The sequence below is a fragment of the Varanus komodoensis genome, unplaced genomic scaffold (genome assembly GCF_004798865.1).
Source record: "Varanus komodoensis strain SLA01 unplaced genomic scaffold, ASM479886v1 scaffold59_1, whole genome shotgun sequence".
In the NCBI taxonomy this organism is placed as follows: Eukaryota; Metazoa; Chordata; class Lepidosauria; order Squamata; family Varanidae; genus Varanus; species Varanus komodoensis.
The window spans coordinates 777,146-794,563 of NW_025336221.1; the positions used below are offsets into that span (position 1 = coordinate 777,146).

General features: G+C 40.6%; 1 protein-coding gene across 3 annotated transcripts in view; it reads right to left on the bottom strand.

Annotated features, from left to right (window-relative positions):
* The window catches only part of PITPNC1 (phosphatidylinositol transfer protein cytoplasmic 1), a 154,650-nt gene that overhangs the window by 51,166 nt on the left and 86,066 nt on the right, over positions 1–17,418 (bottom strand). For 2 of the 3 annotated variants that reach the window (XM_044449551.1, XM_044449552.1), the window contains exons 3-5: positions 15,783–15,871; positions 11,681–11,688; positions 870–941 (exon numbers count right to left, since the gene is read on the bottom strand). In XM_044449551.1, coding sequence (XP_044305486.1) covers positions 870–941; positions 11,681–11,688; positions 15,783–15,871 — 169 coding nt within the window. The remainder of the gene's footprint in view (positions 1–869; positions 942–11,680; positions 11,689–15,782; positions 15,872–17,418) is intronic. The other variant, XM_044449553.1, reaches the window with a different exon arrangement.

The following is a 17,418-nucleotide window of genomic DNA, read 5'->3' on the forward strand; positions in this document are numbered from 1 at the left end:
CAGGTCATCTGATAGCCACAAAAGCTTATGCCACTATAAACTGTGAGCCTTTCTATACAAGGCATTTATTGTGCACTCATGATTCCTCACTCAAATTTTAATGGGTTGTTTTGCTTCTGCTTTTAAGAGCACTTTCCTGTTTTTTTTTTTATTTTTTAAAGAGCAGGAAAACTGAAGCATTACTTCTAAAATGGAAGTAACTACTTTTGTATTAGATTTTGTATTTATTTGATTGGAATGCTTTTCTATTCAACTCCACCTTGCATATAAATATGACATACTTACCACTAGCTCTTACATTACTTCATTTTTTTTGGTTCCACTTACTACATTTTTGTCCCAGGTAAGCAGGATAGGATTGCAGTTTAAGTAGTGTCTGGGCTAGAGATGCCTATGTCGCAAATATAGCTATTTGTTAATCTTTCAGGTTCGACAAAAGCTCCTTGCTTTTTTCCCTTCAAAAAGAATGTTTGAAAACTTTTTTAGATCCTAAGACTTCCATGAGCTTTTAGAATTTCTATAGGTCCAAGTATTCACAGAGACATTACATCTCTAGGAAAGGTCAACATTTCCTGGGATAATAGCAGTGATACCCAATCAATGGTGGTAGTGGTGAGCTTTGTGAGCGGTAGCTGAGTGCCAGTCTAGACACCCTCTGTATCACTTTCCATTTAGAAGTCATGGGAGTTGACATTTAGAAAAGGTGCTAATTTGCACCTATACCATATACAAAAAGTAAAGCCTGATGTTTGAGGACTCATGAAAGTCATGAAAAAAAACTATATAGGATTAATGGGGAAAACATTATGCTTGCTGTGTCCATGACGGAAACATTTCAACATATTTCACATTTATGAGATCATACTTACATTATCATTGCTTCCTTTGTTGTCCTCATATTTTGTCTCTATGTGAATGGAGAATTTAGGCAAAAATGAACACTGCAAAGGAAAAAAAATGTGTAAGAACTATAACCATTACTGAATTCATTAATTTCTGTGTCCTTACTGTTGATCTGTTTCATTATTTTCAGTACATGACAGGAAATAATTCATTTCAATTCATGAGCCTCCATCTTGCATGTCAAGAGAAATTCTGTGTTTGGATTGACACTTCCAGAGTGCTATGCTTCAAAAATTAAAAACAAAAACAAACAAAACTAGGGAACAAAAGAATGATCAAGACCAGGGAAACATTTACCTTTCTTTAAAATTGGCCTCATATTCTGGGGAGTGGTCAACATTACTGTTTTGGGACCAATTCTAGAAGACTGGATTGGCTCAGAGTGGGGACAGGAGGATTAATCCACAAATCCCAGCAACATATAATTCCTGCTACAATTTTTCAGCCCTGAGAATGAATTCACAGCAGACAATGCTTCCCCCACTGTTGCTGGGTAGGCTTACCTATTTAGATATTGGGATGGAAACCTCAAGGATTTATTTCCTGGCATGATTAAGGCAGCATGAAGGGATAAACAACCCTGCATGTAAGCATGTATGATAAAATCTGATTTTGAGAGTAGACGGAGCAGAAAAAAAGGAGAATGGAAATATTTAACCTTCCTTTGAGCGGCTACTTCTCTATTCCAAATCATTTCAAGCCAGTGTTCCTACCATAAACACATTTGGGAAAGATTTTTGTGGTAAACTAACCCTGCTTTATGGTGAATAAACTAGAATGGGCTGTGATGATGACTGAGCTGCTTTCAAATGAAAACCCTCACGAAACAAATCTCAACATAATTTGAAATACAAAATAAGGATATTCCCCATATGCATTAGGTAGATGCAAATATTCTATACAGAGCACAATGTACAACATTCTGGAAACTTGTTGAAGTGATAGTTCCTGGGCATAGAGAGACCAGAGCTCAGTGGCAGAAAAACTGTTTGCATTCAGAAGGCTCTTGGCTTCTTGTTTCTTCGAAAACATTTAAGAAACATGACCTTTCTTTCTTAATTTTTAAAGGATCATATAGCAGTCAATGGGGAAAAACCCCAGACTGAAAGTTGCTGCCACTTGTAGTTGACAATACTAGGTTAGATGGGTCAGCAGGCCAACCTTGGATAATAGTACAACCTTCCTATATTCTAGAGAACCATAAGAGGGATGGGTTGGGTTCAGGGATTCCACCCCTAGGGCAGATTTCCACTCTGAAACTTTCTCTCCAGTGGGAAAGTAATATTCATCAGTTACCACAAACCTTGTAGTCCTGTTCACCACCCCCCAGAGCGTATCACAAAAACTTCTAGGCAAATTTTCAGGAGCCATAGTGCGCTGCAAAGTGCAAAGGATCACTTCCTGCCCAGTACCACCTGTGGGAATATATTATGGCAAAGATGCTTGAACCCCTTTTAGCCCAAGGGTTGAACTCTGTTTCAGAGAAGTTCTATTCAGTGGTAGATGGGCCAAAGGCAAGGGGGGCTAGGCCTCAAAACCAAAACTCTAGTATGTTAGCTTAAAGCTCTTCCTGCCAGTAACTAAGACTTAGAAGGAGCTGTTCAGTCTTTTAAAATTGGGGGGGGGGGGGGGAGCTTCTGAAGCGCAAGGAAATCAGCAAATGGTTATTGGTGGAAAGGAAGCAGGGCCAGAGGAAAGGTGAATGGGTTCCTGGGGAAACCTGGATGGCTGGACTAGAACTCCCTGAGAGCTGGATTTAGCTCTTGAGCTTCTGCACCCTGTTCCACAGTGTCGGATGCATTGTGCAAACAAAGAGAATTCTCTGTCTGTGGGAGGCAGATCCTTGATCCAATCCTATTGGGGCTTTTTAAGCTAGTGTTGCCCCTTTACTTCTACAAGGGCCTAAAGCAAAGATCTCCCAAGGCCCCAAGTCCAACACTCTAATCCCTACACTATACTAGCTTATGCTCCTGAAATTCCACAGATGAGTCAGTGCAGTTGCACACTAAAATCCTGGAATGACAGCACCCTCTTTGGGGAAGATATTAGGATGATGCTTAAAAATAAAGAGCATAAATGTGTATTATTATACCCAAGAGTTCTTCAAATTTCAGTCCCCTCCCAGGTCTGTTAAATCTATTAATGCAAAGCTGGGCCGATGCATTTTTAATATATGAGTGTAAAGGCACATGCATGGTCAGCAAAAATGTCATTGCTTGGCTTCCCTTCTACCTCACCTATCCCATAAACACTGATGCACATACTGAGCAGTATCCAGTACTGATGTTGTGCTCCTGCAAGACTACACTTTTAGCACTTGACTTTGGCATTTCCTAAAGAAGACCTTAAATAAGCAGAAAGTGAGATATTATTTCCCAATCACGCAATTAATCATCATGAGGAGTTGGTATGGTCTTGCAATTCAGCTGTACAGGCAGTCCCCAAGTTACAAATGTTCGCATTACTAACAACCCTTACTTACAGATGAACTGCCATCCAGCCTATTAATTTAAAAAATTATTGCAGATAATTATCATCACCGTAGAGAGAGAGGACACAAAAGGGGAGAGAGGGAGGCCTCCACCTCATGTCTTCCTGCCTTGCCCATCCAGAGAGGGAAATCTCTGTGCCACTTTCTTGCTGCAAACAGGAGACCCTGATGAGCTGGGGAGAGGGGGGGCAGACAGGGAGCTAGTGATATTTGTATTTTTTCCACTTTCACAGGGGTCCTGCACCCCTAATCCCTGCAGATGTGGAGGGCCAACTATATGTGAACCAACTTGCATATAAATTCAACTTAAAGATGAATGTCTGTTTTCTCAGGAACAGAACTTGTTTGTAACCCAGAGACTTCCTGTATCACCACACCACCTTGTGGATGTGTAACGGAATACACAGAAAGGCAAAGGGAAAAGACCTGGGTGGGGGATGTGAAAGGATCTACTTTTATTCCTACAAAGAAAAATGGAAGAATTAGTCTCTGTAAAGCAGCAGCTAAATTGCCTTATGGAGATAAGCCCAGGACAAGTTAGTAGAGCTCCCTTCTGCAATCTGCACTTGAAGTGTGCTGTTCCAAAAATGAATGGCAGTGCGAGTTTGAAATTATTTTAAGCACCACTCATTCCATTGTTCTCGTTGTCAGTCCCACAGGCTATATGCACAGAAGGCTAGTGATAATATTTTATTAAAAGCAACAGGTGGGGGGGGTTCAGAAATGTATGGGGGGAAAGGTGCTGTGATCCATGGTGTGGGAACAGCACTGTAACAAGAACCATTGTGTGTCCCTTGTATCAGCTGTGTAATGTTAAAGAAAATGGAATGAAAGCAGAAGCAAACCAGTTTAATTACCGAGACCTTTTGTCAGTATTCCCTGGATGGATGGAGGTGGAAGAAAAAAAAGGCAGCTATGGAAAATACATAGCCATAGTTAGATTTTTAATTTACTGCAGACGCCCTCTGAAGGAAAAAGAGGCTATTTTTAGCATGATGATTGATTAGTGTTGCCATAGCAATATGAAATAACAGCAAGAACATGATGGTATAATGTAAGTAAGCGAACACAAGTTCCAAAGAATTAAAGGCACAGGATGCAACGCACATGGTGTTTTCCAGTCAGCCTAGGGTGACTGCTACAGTAGCAATCCTTCCACAGCAATTGCATCTGAGGTGAAGTGAATTGCAAGCTTTTGAAATTAAAATATAGGAGATTAAGCCAGATAACAATATTTCTCCAGTCTATCTAAGTACAGCTTGTAGGACAACCAAGCAAAATGTTTCACTTCATTTAACAGTGTAGTGAAAATGTGTTATGGAAAATCCAAACAGATGCAGAGTATTATGTCACATTGCTCTGTCCTTTAGAAACATTTTCTGAAATAATTTCAGGTAAAATAAACCCAGTTCTTTTCAAGAGTAGGAAAGACATATTCATTCATATAAAGATAAAATAGCAAAGTCTCCTTGCACACAAGCTACTATCTCCACAACTCTTACCATTTTTTCACACACACACCAATTTTGCATACAAAGTTGTATTTATTTACATATATTTATAGGCCGCCTATAATTGTGGAGGCCTTCCTCTCAGGCACCATTTTCTGTGTTGTCTTCCTCTCTTTCGCAGACCTGATTTATGGCAAATTGTTCAGTCTGAAAACTCAGTGAGGGTATTAGCCTGTCCAGTGCGATCTGACAAAGTAGTATTGAGGCTTTTCAAAACTATTGGCACTTTAATTAGTGGCTCCTTGCTCCTTGCTTTTAAAAGTGGCTTCTGCTGTGCAATTAGATTCTTCCTCACCTTGTGTGCTACCAACACATTCACTAGTAGTAGGAGACACTACAGGAAATTCAGGCCAGAATAGGAAACCCCAGGAACACAAATCCATTTATTCCATTTATTTATTGGAGTGAAATCATCCAAATGGGCCAGTCCTGTTCACTGCCTGTAACATAGCAATAAAGCTTGCTGAGTTCAGCCCTAAAAAGCACTGGCACCTTGCCCTGTCAGCAGTGACATAATTTGGTCTCAAATAAGTACAATCTTCAAGTCATTTTGGCTGAGTTTCAGAGCCACAAGATTTATTATCACATCTAAATCATTGTTTAAAGTTATTGACTTAATTAGGTTTAAAGAAAACAAAACCCATTCCAGCTTTCTGCCAGCTCAGACTCTTCTGGAATGATCTGAAAGTGTGGATGTTGCTGTCACTGTCAGCAAGAGATGTATCCTTAATGCCACAGCAGGAAATGACTGCCAAAAGGTAATGCTTTGTGAAATGCAATTTGCCACAGCTGCCTGAAGCATGTTGCCATTATCATTTATTTGTTCAAGAAAATTTCCACTCATCTTTCAGCCCCCACAAAGGGCTACAAGATGGCTTCCAGATTAAAAATGGAAAAGCTACAAAAAGTGAGATAGATAAAATATATTAATCAACTCATTGAAACAGAAGTGTGGAAGGTTATATAGGAGGCCATGTAGCCTCTTTTACAGAGGACTGTCTTCTGTTTGTGTGGCATTCCAGACCAATTCTTTTTTTAAGATAAAGAACTGTTATTATCCATCAACAGTTATCACCTGGCCAGCGGACCAAACAGGTAGACATGCAGTCATCTGATCACATCTTTCTGCACTGTGGTGACATATACTACATTTGTATCTATTCACATAAATCAGCAAACATACTAATTTATGCATGTTAGTGCCCTCTTGCATTTCATCTTTTTTGGCAATTCATAAGCAGTCACCCCATGAGAGGTGACATAAAAAATACTGCCATAGCAGGGAGCTAAAACACATTAAACCTATGGCAAGATATAAATCTTTGCTATCCTCGTAACATTTATGAGGCAGCAACTAACCCCCTTCCTCTATGCTGGTCCTTGATTGTATTAATAAATTGAACACTGACCGCTTCCCCTTCATGAAGAGTATCTGCAATCCCAATTCTGCTACCAAGAAGCGTAATTCTTAAATTCTGCTAATTTGCAGAGCACTACCAAAGCTGGAAGAACACTGAGCAGGTCTTTAGATGCAGAATACAGTACAGAGACAGGCTCATGCAATAGAATTGGGTCCATCAGATAACCTGGCCACAAGCCATTCAGTGATTCATTGGTAATAATGAACACGAATATATTTTGAGAAGTATAAATAAGAAAGCAGTCTGGCTACTCTACATTTCAGAAACTGGAGTTTTCAAACACTCTTCAGGGGCAATCCAACATGATATGCACTGTAGCAGTCCAATGTAGATGCGACCAGAGTATGTGTGTGATCATGATAAGGCCCACATGGTTCAGGAAAGGGTGGTTGGCACACTCACATAAGTCACGCAGAGGCATTCCTGGCCACTGTTGTCACCTAGGCTTCCAGGTACAAGACTGGGTCCAACAGAACTCCCAAACTGTAGACTTCAAGAGAAGTTCAATCCCATTCAGGAGTGCAATAGCTCCATGTCAAGATCACCTCTACTACTGATACAAATTTCATCACCTGCTGAGACCTTACCCACCAGGTAAGAAGGACCTCATTGTGAAATGGTGCCCTGAAGTCCCATCTGTACAAGACCCTCTGGCATTATACCAGTGTCAGAAGTTGCTGAGAGATCAAGAAAAACAAACAAGGACATGCTTCATGTATCCAAGTTCCCAGTACACACTCTCCATTAGAGTAACCAAAGCTGTTTTAGTCCAAGACTGAGCCTATCTTGAAAAGCATAAAATAGTCAGTATTATCACCCCCCCACCCCAAAAAGGCTGGATCTGAGAACCCACCCCTAGCTCTAGTAAATGGCAGCACAGAGAGATGCTGCATGCTGCTGCTGACGCTGACGCTGCATAAAGAGCACAGATGCTCCTCAGGAGCTGACTTTGCATCATTGCCAATCACAAATAGGCACAACAGTTTAAGGGGGACATGGGGATGATATACCTGACGTGATGTAACTTTGGTCTATATGTGAGAACAAAGATTTACTTTGATTGGCAAAGCTGCCTAAGTCCTTCCTTTTCACCATCTTTCCGCAGTTCTTGCCAGGAAGCCTATATTGCAATATGCAAATAGGAAAAACACTCTTTCCAGGTACTCAGACTTCTTTATCAAAACTTGCAAGATTCTGGGTGGGATTTCATGCCAAGGCTGATAAGACTCTCCTCTTGCCCACTGATAGCAGCAGAATAATTAAAAGTACCTGAAGTCTTACAACTCCCAGAATGACCTGTGCACTGTGGAATGCTGGGAATTTTAAAAATTCTTCCTATCTAAACATGCATAAGATTATGTTGTAAGTCAATAATTAAAGTTTGGCCTTTGTATCCATTGTTTTGGTATGTCCAGTGTGACACAGTAACTTAGTTTTATCAGAAAGCTTTCTTTCTAAGCAAAGTAACAGAGTAGGTGAAATTATTAACAGTAGATGTTTCCACTTTAGCCCTGAGCAAATCACACAAGCAAGCATATAGTATTTCCTGGCAGAGAGCTACTAGAAAGAGGTTGTGTTTGATACTTGTTCACTGTGCTTGTCTCAAACTTTTTAACACTTTAAGGTTAAAAAAGTGTTAAATTTTAGACTAAGTGATCTATTTTAGACTAAGTTTGGAAGCTTCTGCTTTATGACTTAGTGTAGAATTTCTGATATCATCTGTCCAGCAGTTATACCATCAAAGGAACACGTGACAAACATTTTTCCATTATGTTCTGAGCCTTTAGTTAGAATTTACCAACTGTCTTTCTACTCAGCATTTGACACACTCAATAAAAACTGTAATTTTTAGAGGCTGTTACTGAAAACACTTAATAATGTCATATTCACGGCCAGATCATATAGTACTGAAGTCAATAAAAATGTTGAAGTTATTGACCTTATATTGACAATAAAGTCAAGAGAGAATTTTTCTTGCCTGCAAACTGCACAATAGCCCTAAACTAGCTAATTCAAATCCTCTGAAACCATTCTTCTTCACTACAATCATTATTCTTACTGACTGAAAGCAAGTCACTGTGCATAAAATATATTCAGATAGCTGCCAAAACCCAATCAATTGCAAATGATTAATACCGAAGATAACAGAGTAGTCTATCCTCAGTACTGGGGTGAAGAAAATGGAAGGCAGCTGTGCTGAAAACCCCACTCATTCCATAGCTAGTTGGAACAGGCAGACAGAGATCAAAAGTGGATCAGAACTTAAGAAAAGCCTCTTTGGGCCAAGGGAAACACATTTTGTATGCTCTCCCATTCAATTGCTGCATTTCCAATAATGCAATCTCAAGTCATTTGTTGTTTGTTGTTAGTCACGAAGTCGTGTCCGACCCATCGCAACCCCATGAACAACATTCCTCCAGGCCATCCTGACCTCCACCATCTCGCGGAGTGCACCTAAGCTCACACCAACTGCTTCAGTGACTCCATCCAGCCACCTCATTCTCTGCTGTCCCCTTCTTCTTTTGCCATCTATTGTTCCCAGCATTAGACTCTTCTCCAGGGAGTCCTTCCTTCTCATTAGGTGGCCAAAGTATTTGAGTTTCATCTTCAGGATCTGGCTGACTGCTCAGGTCATAAGGCAGGACAAATTTCCCCCTCTTGCTGCTCAGAGTAGGAGGCAATGATCAGCCAGATGGCCCAATAGATTTCAGATTGAATATAAGACCTCTCCTACAGCAGGACTCTCCTCAAGTTGGCTGCTCTGGAGAGCTGCATTGTCTGATACACTGCTACAGCATTTGCCACAGGAAATGGCGATGGCCACCAATTTGCATGCCTTTAAAAAGGGATTGGACAGATTCATGTGGGAGGGAGCTATCAGTGACTACTAGCCTTGCAGGCTATGCACTTTCTTTTTACCAGAAGTGGCATGCCAGCATACACCACGTGCTGAGGTGCTGGGGCAGGTGGATATCTTTCACCCAACCTACTTGATGGATCCTGTAGGCAGCTGGTTTGCCAATGTGTGTACCAAGTGCCTGGACTAGATGGGCCATTGCTCTGATCCAGCAAAGTTTTTCTTGTGTTCTTCTGTACAGAATAGATGGGAGACTCACTGAGGCACCTGCCCGCCCTAAGTATTCCTCCTTTGGTGAGGCATTGTCCCTGGCTGGCAGCAGGAGGCAGCCCTCCCTGTGGTGGGTGGAGGAAGTGTAATCCAAAGCCCCTCAGGTTCCATGGCCTAAGTGAGGTTGTTACTCACGCTCACAGAAGGGCCACCCTTGAATTGCATGCTGGCTTCATAAAGTAGAAGATAAAGTTGTTTCTTCTCTTTAGCAGATGAGAGAAGGTTGGAACTACCTAATTCCAAGACAAGTTCATGAAATGGAGTAGTCACCAAGCAATGTACACTGTTGAATACCCCAGTTTCAAACATTCTTCAAGCCATCTTTAGTGCTGATTTGCACACAGTCTTTCCCAGTAATCTTATGCATACATTGAACAATAGGAAGAACAACATGGATCTAGGAGATCCACTCAGAGAATAACTACAGAAATTATGGGTATTTGCTAGTCTTGGATCATCCTGCCAGGAATACACAAAAGCACTTGTGAATGGTTCAATAAGACCCACATTTGTGTTATCGACTGACTGTCATAACAATACTTAACTTTTTTGTGTTCAAAATACTTCATACACATTATCTTGAAAGGCCTTGTAATGATCCTATAATGGCAAATTTCACTATCACTATTTTGTCTATGATCACATAAGTCCATGACAGAGACAAGATTTGAATTGAGATCTTCCTGAATTATATATTTTTGATTTTTTTAATCTTGTTGTTCTTACTGGGGAATTCAAGGCTCACAACTGATTATAAACAATAAAGAGACAAAGGACTGCAAATGTAGAACAAAAACTAAACATCAGAAAGAAAAGAACTACGAACAAAACAGCAGATAATACCAGCCAAAGCAAGAAAGCCAAATTGGTACCAACAATATCTGCCCAAACATTCAATAGGCCAACAGCCTACTTGCACAAAACATGTCTTCAGCCTAGAATGGAATGGAATTAGGGAAGGGGATGAACAGATCTCCTGGGGCAGAACATTTCAAAGCTCAGATAAGATGACAGTAAAGGTCATATGTATCCCACATTCCTATAAAATGAGTCTCAGATATTAATGGCACATAAAGTAGTTGCTCTTCATTATTTCAGGAAAGAAACAGGTGCATATGGTAAGAAGTGGTACTTCAAGCATGCTGGTCCTAAGTGATTTAGGACTTTAAAGCTAAAATCATCCAGAGAAGGTAGTATCACAAAGAAATCACAGCCTTGATGACTGGCTCCCCTTCAAGGTTATGTAGAAGCATTCTATACCAGTTTTCAAAAACAGACCTTGGTGAAGAGTATTGCAGTAATCCAACTGGGATGTAAGTAAGGCCAGCATGACCATCGTCAGATCTGCCTTTCCCAAAGATAGGTACAACTCATCCACTAGGCTCAAAGGGACAAAAGCAGTTCTGGTGACAGCCACCACCAGGATCAGCGATGTGCCAATGGATACTACTCCTGTGTACCTGATCAGTCATGTACCTGATTCCAGGGAAGCCCAATCACATCCAAAAGTTGCATTTCTGTTGCAGAAGTGGAGCTCCTACAAACCAATATCATATCTTTCTTGGATTAAGCTACAGTTTGATCACCTTGTAGTTCACTTTCAATATAATTCATCTAATAAAGGCCCCTCTTTTGACTTAATCAAACCATATTGGTTAGTCTATGAAAAGAACAGCTTTTGTTACAGAACTATCTTTCTACAATTTTTGCAGAATAAAGAAAGTTAGTCTGTTCAGAACAGACCACATGTAATTATGTTGGTCTCTCTTATTTATTGCATTCCTTTATCTAGTTCTTCTTCTCTTTCTGGGCATTGAGCCCAAATTTGTTTAATTTTGTCTGGGGATGACAGAGTTTTCCAGACACTGCATCCTGATTGATGGCCATTTTATAAGGAAATAAAAGATAAAATAAAAACTGTTCTTTGGTTACCAGCAATAACCAGCATTTTAAAGACCCTGTCCTTTTAAAGCATTTTAATAGAGTCTTCTTTTCTCTTACATGTACTGGATAGCAAAATATATCAAGTATCTGAAATTATCATAATAATGAGATCAGATACTACTAACATTAGCTGCAATATCCTTCCTTAATAATTTAAAAGAATGATCTGTCTTTGAGAACTAGTACCACCATGAAATAACTCACTTTGCAGCCTAACACTTAGTTTTACTAGAAACTTCCTCAGAATTAATTAACATCATGAAGAGTAGTAAGCAAAACTTACCGTGTATTCTGATCCAAGATTGTTCAATGGAAAAAGAGGAAAAGGAAAAAAATAATGGCATAATTACTCCATGGTTCATATTGCTTTAATTAAAATGTAAAGATACATTAATAACTGTGCTAGCATGCATAGTGCAGTTGGGCAGCATTTCTAATTGTTACCTAACTGGTGAGAGATGGAAGCTAGAGAAAGGACAAATAAAGCACAAGCCATTCCTGCACAATCTTGCTCTTGCCCTCCCCAAAAGCAGTTAAGGCCAGAGGGCTGCATCCCACCTGGAAGTAGCTCAGGCTTATGACTGGGAGGGGACAAAATGTTAAGAATTTTGATGCAGAACACACATAAATGAAAATGTAAAGACACTCTTTAAAATGCCTGTTTCACAGAAGTCAGGCGAGCAGCTTTTGTTCATCTCATCTTAAATGTCTCCTAGCTATCTCTCAGCATGGGAATACTCTACTTTATGACTTCATATACAAGTAAGGCTCCAGTGAGGTCAAGTTCAGCAGAATACATAATAGCTCAGACTGGATCCAAACAGAGAGATGATCACATACTCATACTCTAAGTCAAACATGATCTTTGCAGTGGAACACAATGCAGAATAGGAATTTTCCTTAGAGGATTTACAGCGTTATTCCATAACTGCATTTAATTACTGCAATTACATTTTTGTCCAATCAATTAAGTTCTTGACAAAAAATGTACTTTCCTGCAAGGGCATGTTCTATCATTCCTAGACCATTCCCTTCCAGCTACCCCCCAAATGTTAAAGGATTACACCAACATGCTAAACAGACAGCACAAATGGAAGCATGAATTGACTGGGTACACAAGATCACTAGGGAAAATAAGCCACAGTGGCTTTTTTCTTCACCCCTGCATGTGCTGCACAATTTGTCTAATTGCCCTCACACTCTGCAGATTGCCATGTCATCCAAACTCAGCAAGGCAGCAGGAGATGCCTTCAAAACCATCCCAGAACCATGCAGGTCATGGGTTCTGGGGCGGATTGGAAGCCACTGTGGCTTCTTTTCCCCAGTGACTGTGCAATCACTATATGTTTGTATGGGTGGAGAGGCAGGAGAAGGCTGAGGGACAAAGGAACTATTATTCTTAACCCTTCTCTTCACCTACAATAAAATCATTGTTGAACTTAAAGATAATGACTGGAGCAGGTGCTGCAATTCACCTCATCTTCCCAGCATTTTCACTGTGGAAACGAAGGACAAGGCTCAGTCCTCCCCTGTGGGAAGCAAAGTGGGTTTGCCACAAGGACAATATACCAAAGCCATTGTTGGCTATTTTCCTTCTTTGAACTGCATTCGGCACTCATCCCCTGCAGTTGGTTTGGCAGCAAACAGAGGAGTCTCTATGGTGACTCCTCTGTGACTGCACATGTAATTCTGGTGAAAATGGCATCATGACAGAAATGTTCATGGCATGCAGCCAAAGCTTCTTCAGGATCATCCTAGCTGAAGGAACCAGTGGAAGCTTTATACAGCATGTGACTCTTTTCTAGCCCAGTACTGCCTCCTTGGACAGGCAGCTGCCCTCCAGTGTCCTGCTTTTGAGTAGGCATCTTTTGGAACAGTTGCTACGTGCCAATATTTATTAATGGGAGATGCTGGGGACTGAACCTTGGATCATCTGCGGGTCAGGGAACAAAGGCTCCTTGCCATGGCGATCCTGAGGAATCTGGTGCTGCAGTCTGCAATCTCTCTTAACATGGGGATAGCTTCATCCCATCCAGCAACTCATGGGAAATGTTTAGTGGAACTGGAAGACCAAGGCCATGAGCAGAGAGCTTTCCTGGCTTTCTCATAGCCTCTCTGGAGTTTCCCCACCTGACAGCTACTTGTGTTGACAATAACTCACATCATCTCAAACAGTCCAGTTTTCCTACCTTCTACAAGCTCAGGGCTAGCATTTGCTTGCTATTTCCTGATGCCAGAGATAGTCCCAGTGTCTTGACAAATGGGCACATGTATGATCCACATCTAGAAACAGTTGAAGGGAGGATGGGTTTTCACCCTCAACTCTTGTTCTGCAAGAACAGTGGGGTCTACTAGCTTGTTTCCGCTCCTCCATTTAGGTCCTACAGGTCAGATGCAGCTGTTGATCCCTTAAAAATGAATTGCACTTAGGTCTAATCCAGGAGTAGGTAGAAAGGAGATCTCCAAATATTTTGGACTTCAACTTCCAACATTCCTGACCATTGGCCATACTGGTAGGGAAGTCCTGGGAGTTGATGTCCAAAACATCTGGCTGGGGATGGCTGCTCTGTGATACAGTGGTCCCTTGTGCCACAAAGCACTGTGTGTTAGCCACAGTGGAAACAGGTGATAGCAGCATTATGAATTGTGGCACTTAGATCCTGCTTTGCAATCCTACCAAATCCTGAATAGCAGTTTATAGGGTTGGACTATAGAATATCTGAGAACAGAGGTCAGTAAAGGATGAAGCAAAGGATGAAGGGCAAGACAAAAACAACATAAACGGTGAGTTAGTAGGCTTTTTACATCTTCAGAGCTATGGAAAATTAATTTTGAAAAGAGAAACAGAAAATAGCAACCATTTCCATAAGGGTAGTTGCAGTAATCCATGTTGCAGCTAACTTATATTATCAGGGTACATGAAGTATTATCCTCAGTTGCAGGTCTATCTTTACATGCTTAGTGGTGGTTGTGGAGGAATCGCAAGCAGTGAGGTTAGAGGGAAATTAAATGCACCATCATGGGTATCTGCATGGCTCCATGGTAGTTCAGCATCTTCATGGCTCATTTAGAACAATAAATTGTGAGCCGTCCTGAGATGCCGAGGCATAAGGGACAGCATACAAAAGTTTTAAATGAAATAAATAAATAAATACTTTCTTAGCTCCTGTCTCCAAAAGCCTCTCTACTCAAGTTACATTGGTGGCATTTTATCACCTGGGCTCACAGACAGGCAGCATTTGAGAAGTTTCACCATGATGTAAACAACTTGTATCCCCCATCAACCTGAGCCTGGAGTAGTCCAAACAACAGGTGCACTTTCTGGACACTACTGTGCACCTACATAAGGAACAGTCTGCTCAGACTTGTTGGACAGAGACTCACAACTCAAGGTTTCACATCAGGCATTATTTTGCATCTAATGAAATGTAGCAGGCTAACAATGTTAGTTTGGCATCCAGAACAATCTACTACAGGGGAGACCTAAAAAAGAAAGTGACAGAACACCACTGGTTTTCACCTGTAGTTCCCAGTTAAAATTACAGCAATATATCTGCAAGGATCTACAGCCTATCCAGAACAAAGTTGCTTTCCTCAGACAGGTGTTGGCAGCAGACCAGTCTTCCCTGCTTACAAATAGCCCTGATTTAAAACGCCAACTCACAAGTAACAACTCATAACGTAAAAGAGACATAAAGAGCCTGAAACAAAGCCACTATTATAGGATCTATTAACGTTAGCCAACACATCAACAGTTCATTTACCTCCTTATATTCTAATCTGATATATACTGTAATCTGTCTGAAATGCCCTTCTGCATTGTATATGGACATACAGACCTATCCCTATGGAAGAGAGTCAATGGACACAAATCAGACATCAGAAATGACAATCTTCAGAAACCTGTAGAACGTAATTTCAATCTATCAGAACATTCTGCTGCTGATCTTACAGGGATCTTCCTTGCACAAAATGGAAGTTCCAACTAGAACCTGCTTAATTTCAATGAATCATGAAGTTCATTTCTACTTTTTTGGAAGGGTTAAGTCTGAATTGAGGCAACGGTTTCCTGCCCATATAGCAAATGTTAATTCAGCATTGCTATATTGCTATCTCATCTATTGTTGGTTTTGTGAAGGGTAACTGTGCTAATTTTTCATACATTCAAGCACTAACTGAAATTATCTTTCTTGTACTTTTTGCTTTTCATTTCCATCTGCCCCCATTGCTTACAATTTCCCACTCTATGATGTAATTAAAACCTGCAACAGAGGGTAACACATCATGCATTTGGCGAACTGGACTCCAGAAAAGCTTATGCCATAATAAATTTATTAGCTAAAATAACAGAATAAAATTAAAATCACTAAAGAATATCCACTTACCTGTAATTGTGTATGGGTAGTAATTCCATGCTTTTTCTGTAACATAAAATATTTTGGGGACAACAGCTCTTGCCCAACTTGGAAGTTTGCTGCAAAGAGAAATAAAATCTTGGATAACAAGAAAACTTAATCCTCCCCTTCCCTGAAATTAATATACAACTGGAGTATGTCATGTCTTCACATCAGGATATGACTAAAGGAAGAGAAAATTCCTGTACAAAATTCTGAGCATAGGTTTAGGAATTCACATATTGGTCATACAAGCAGTGTGGATTGTAACTGCAGCGTGCTTTGCCTGATTTCTAAACTATGGTAAACTACAAAGTGGTTCTATTACTCTCCATATCTTCTAGTGTCAAGGTGTGATTTCTCACGCTGGATGTAATACCATGCTAATGGGTAAAGATGTGATCCCATCCTAAAAATTAACTATTTAGAATTTGCATAATCTAGCCCAAATTAAGAATTTCCCACTGATCCCAGTAGGAAATTAGAGCCATGCTCAAATATCTCCCACTGAAAGCAATGAGGCTTTAACATGCATACATTGGACAAGATTGAACCCAGCATCTTTTGCAATTTCTACACTCACTGTCAAACTAGTTTTTACAAGCAGCTGCCTTGTTGTGCAACCTATTTCCGATAAAGAATCTTGCGCCAGAGTATTTGATCAATAACTGATTAGTTGGGCTAGATTTCCTAGGCTCCATTTCTCTCCCTTGCTGACTGGGGATACATACTTAATCAAATAATGGTTGTTACATGCTGCCAAGTCATCTCCAACTTATGGAGACAGCATGAATAGGCACCCTCCAATATGTCCTTCCTTGGCAGCCCGGCTCAGCTCCAGTAATCTCAAGCCTGTGGCTTCCTTCATGGAATCATGTATCTCATATTTGGTCTGCCTTTTCTTCTTTTGCTTTTGACCTTCCCCAGCTTCTGCCCTGAGTCTTGCCTTCTCATGATGTGTCCAAAGTAGGACAGACTCAGTTTAATCACTTTTGCTTCCAGGGAATGTTCTGGCTTGATTTGATTTCAGGCTATTCTTTGTGTTATACTGATGAAAGTGTGTTACTTGGCTTGTTTTTCTCTCTCTCACTCTTCCCCTTTACCCAGCTACAGGACAGCAACCCAGTCCCTTGCATGTAGGCTGCATCCTGCCACAGTGTGAAGAGGGGTCACACTGCCTTCTATGTTACCCATCCAGAGTCACAGGATTCCAAGTGGGAGCTTATAATGACACCCATGATAGGGGGCTGACTTTACTGCTCTCATAGTTACATAGCAGAAGGGTTAGCCATCCACCTCCTGGATTAATGCAAATCTCCCAAATTAAAACAAAGGCAAAGCTAAGGCTGCCAAAGGAAAATAGACATTTTCAAGATAGATAGAATGCTCCAAGCAGCCATTTTCTTCTCTGATGAGGAGAACTGTCTAAAATCCACATACAAAACTTTGTAAAGGACTCTACAGTCAGCTGTAACATACTTTACCCACAGTACTCCTATTTTAGAATCAATCTCCTATTCCAATCACTTATCTATGCACAGAGCAATCTTTAGCTTGGATTAGCAGAATGACTGTAACTCACTTCCACTGAAGAGGCCACTTTTATAAATACCATTCTCACATCCAT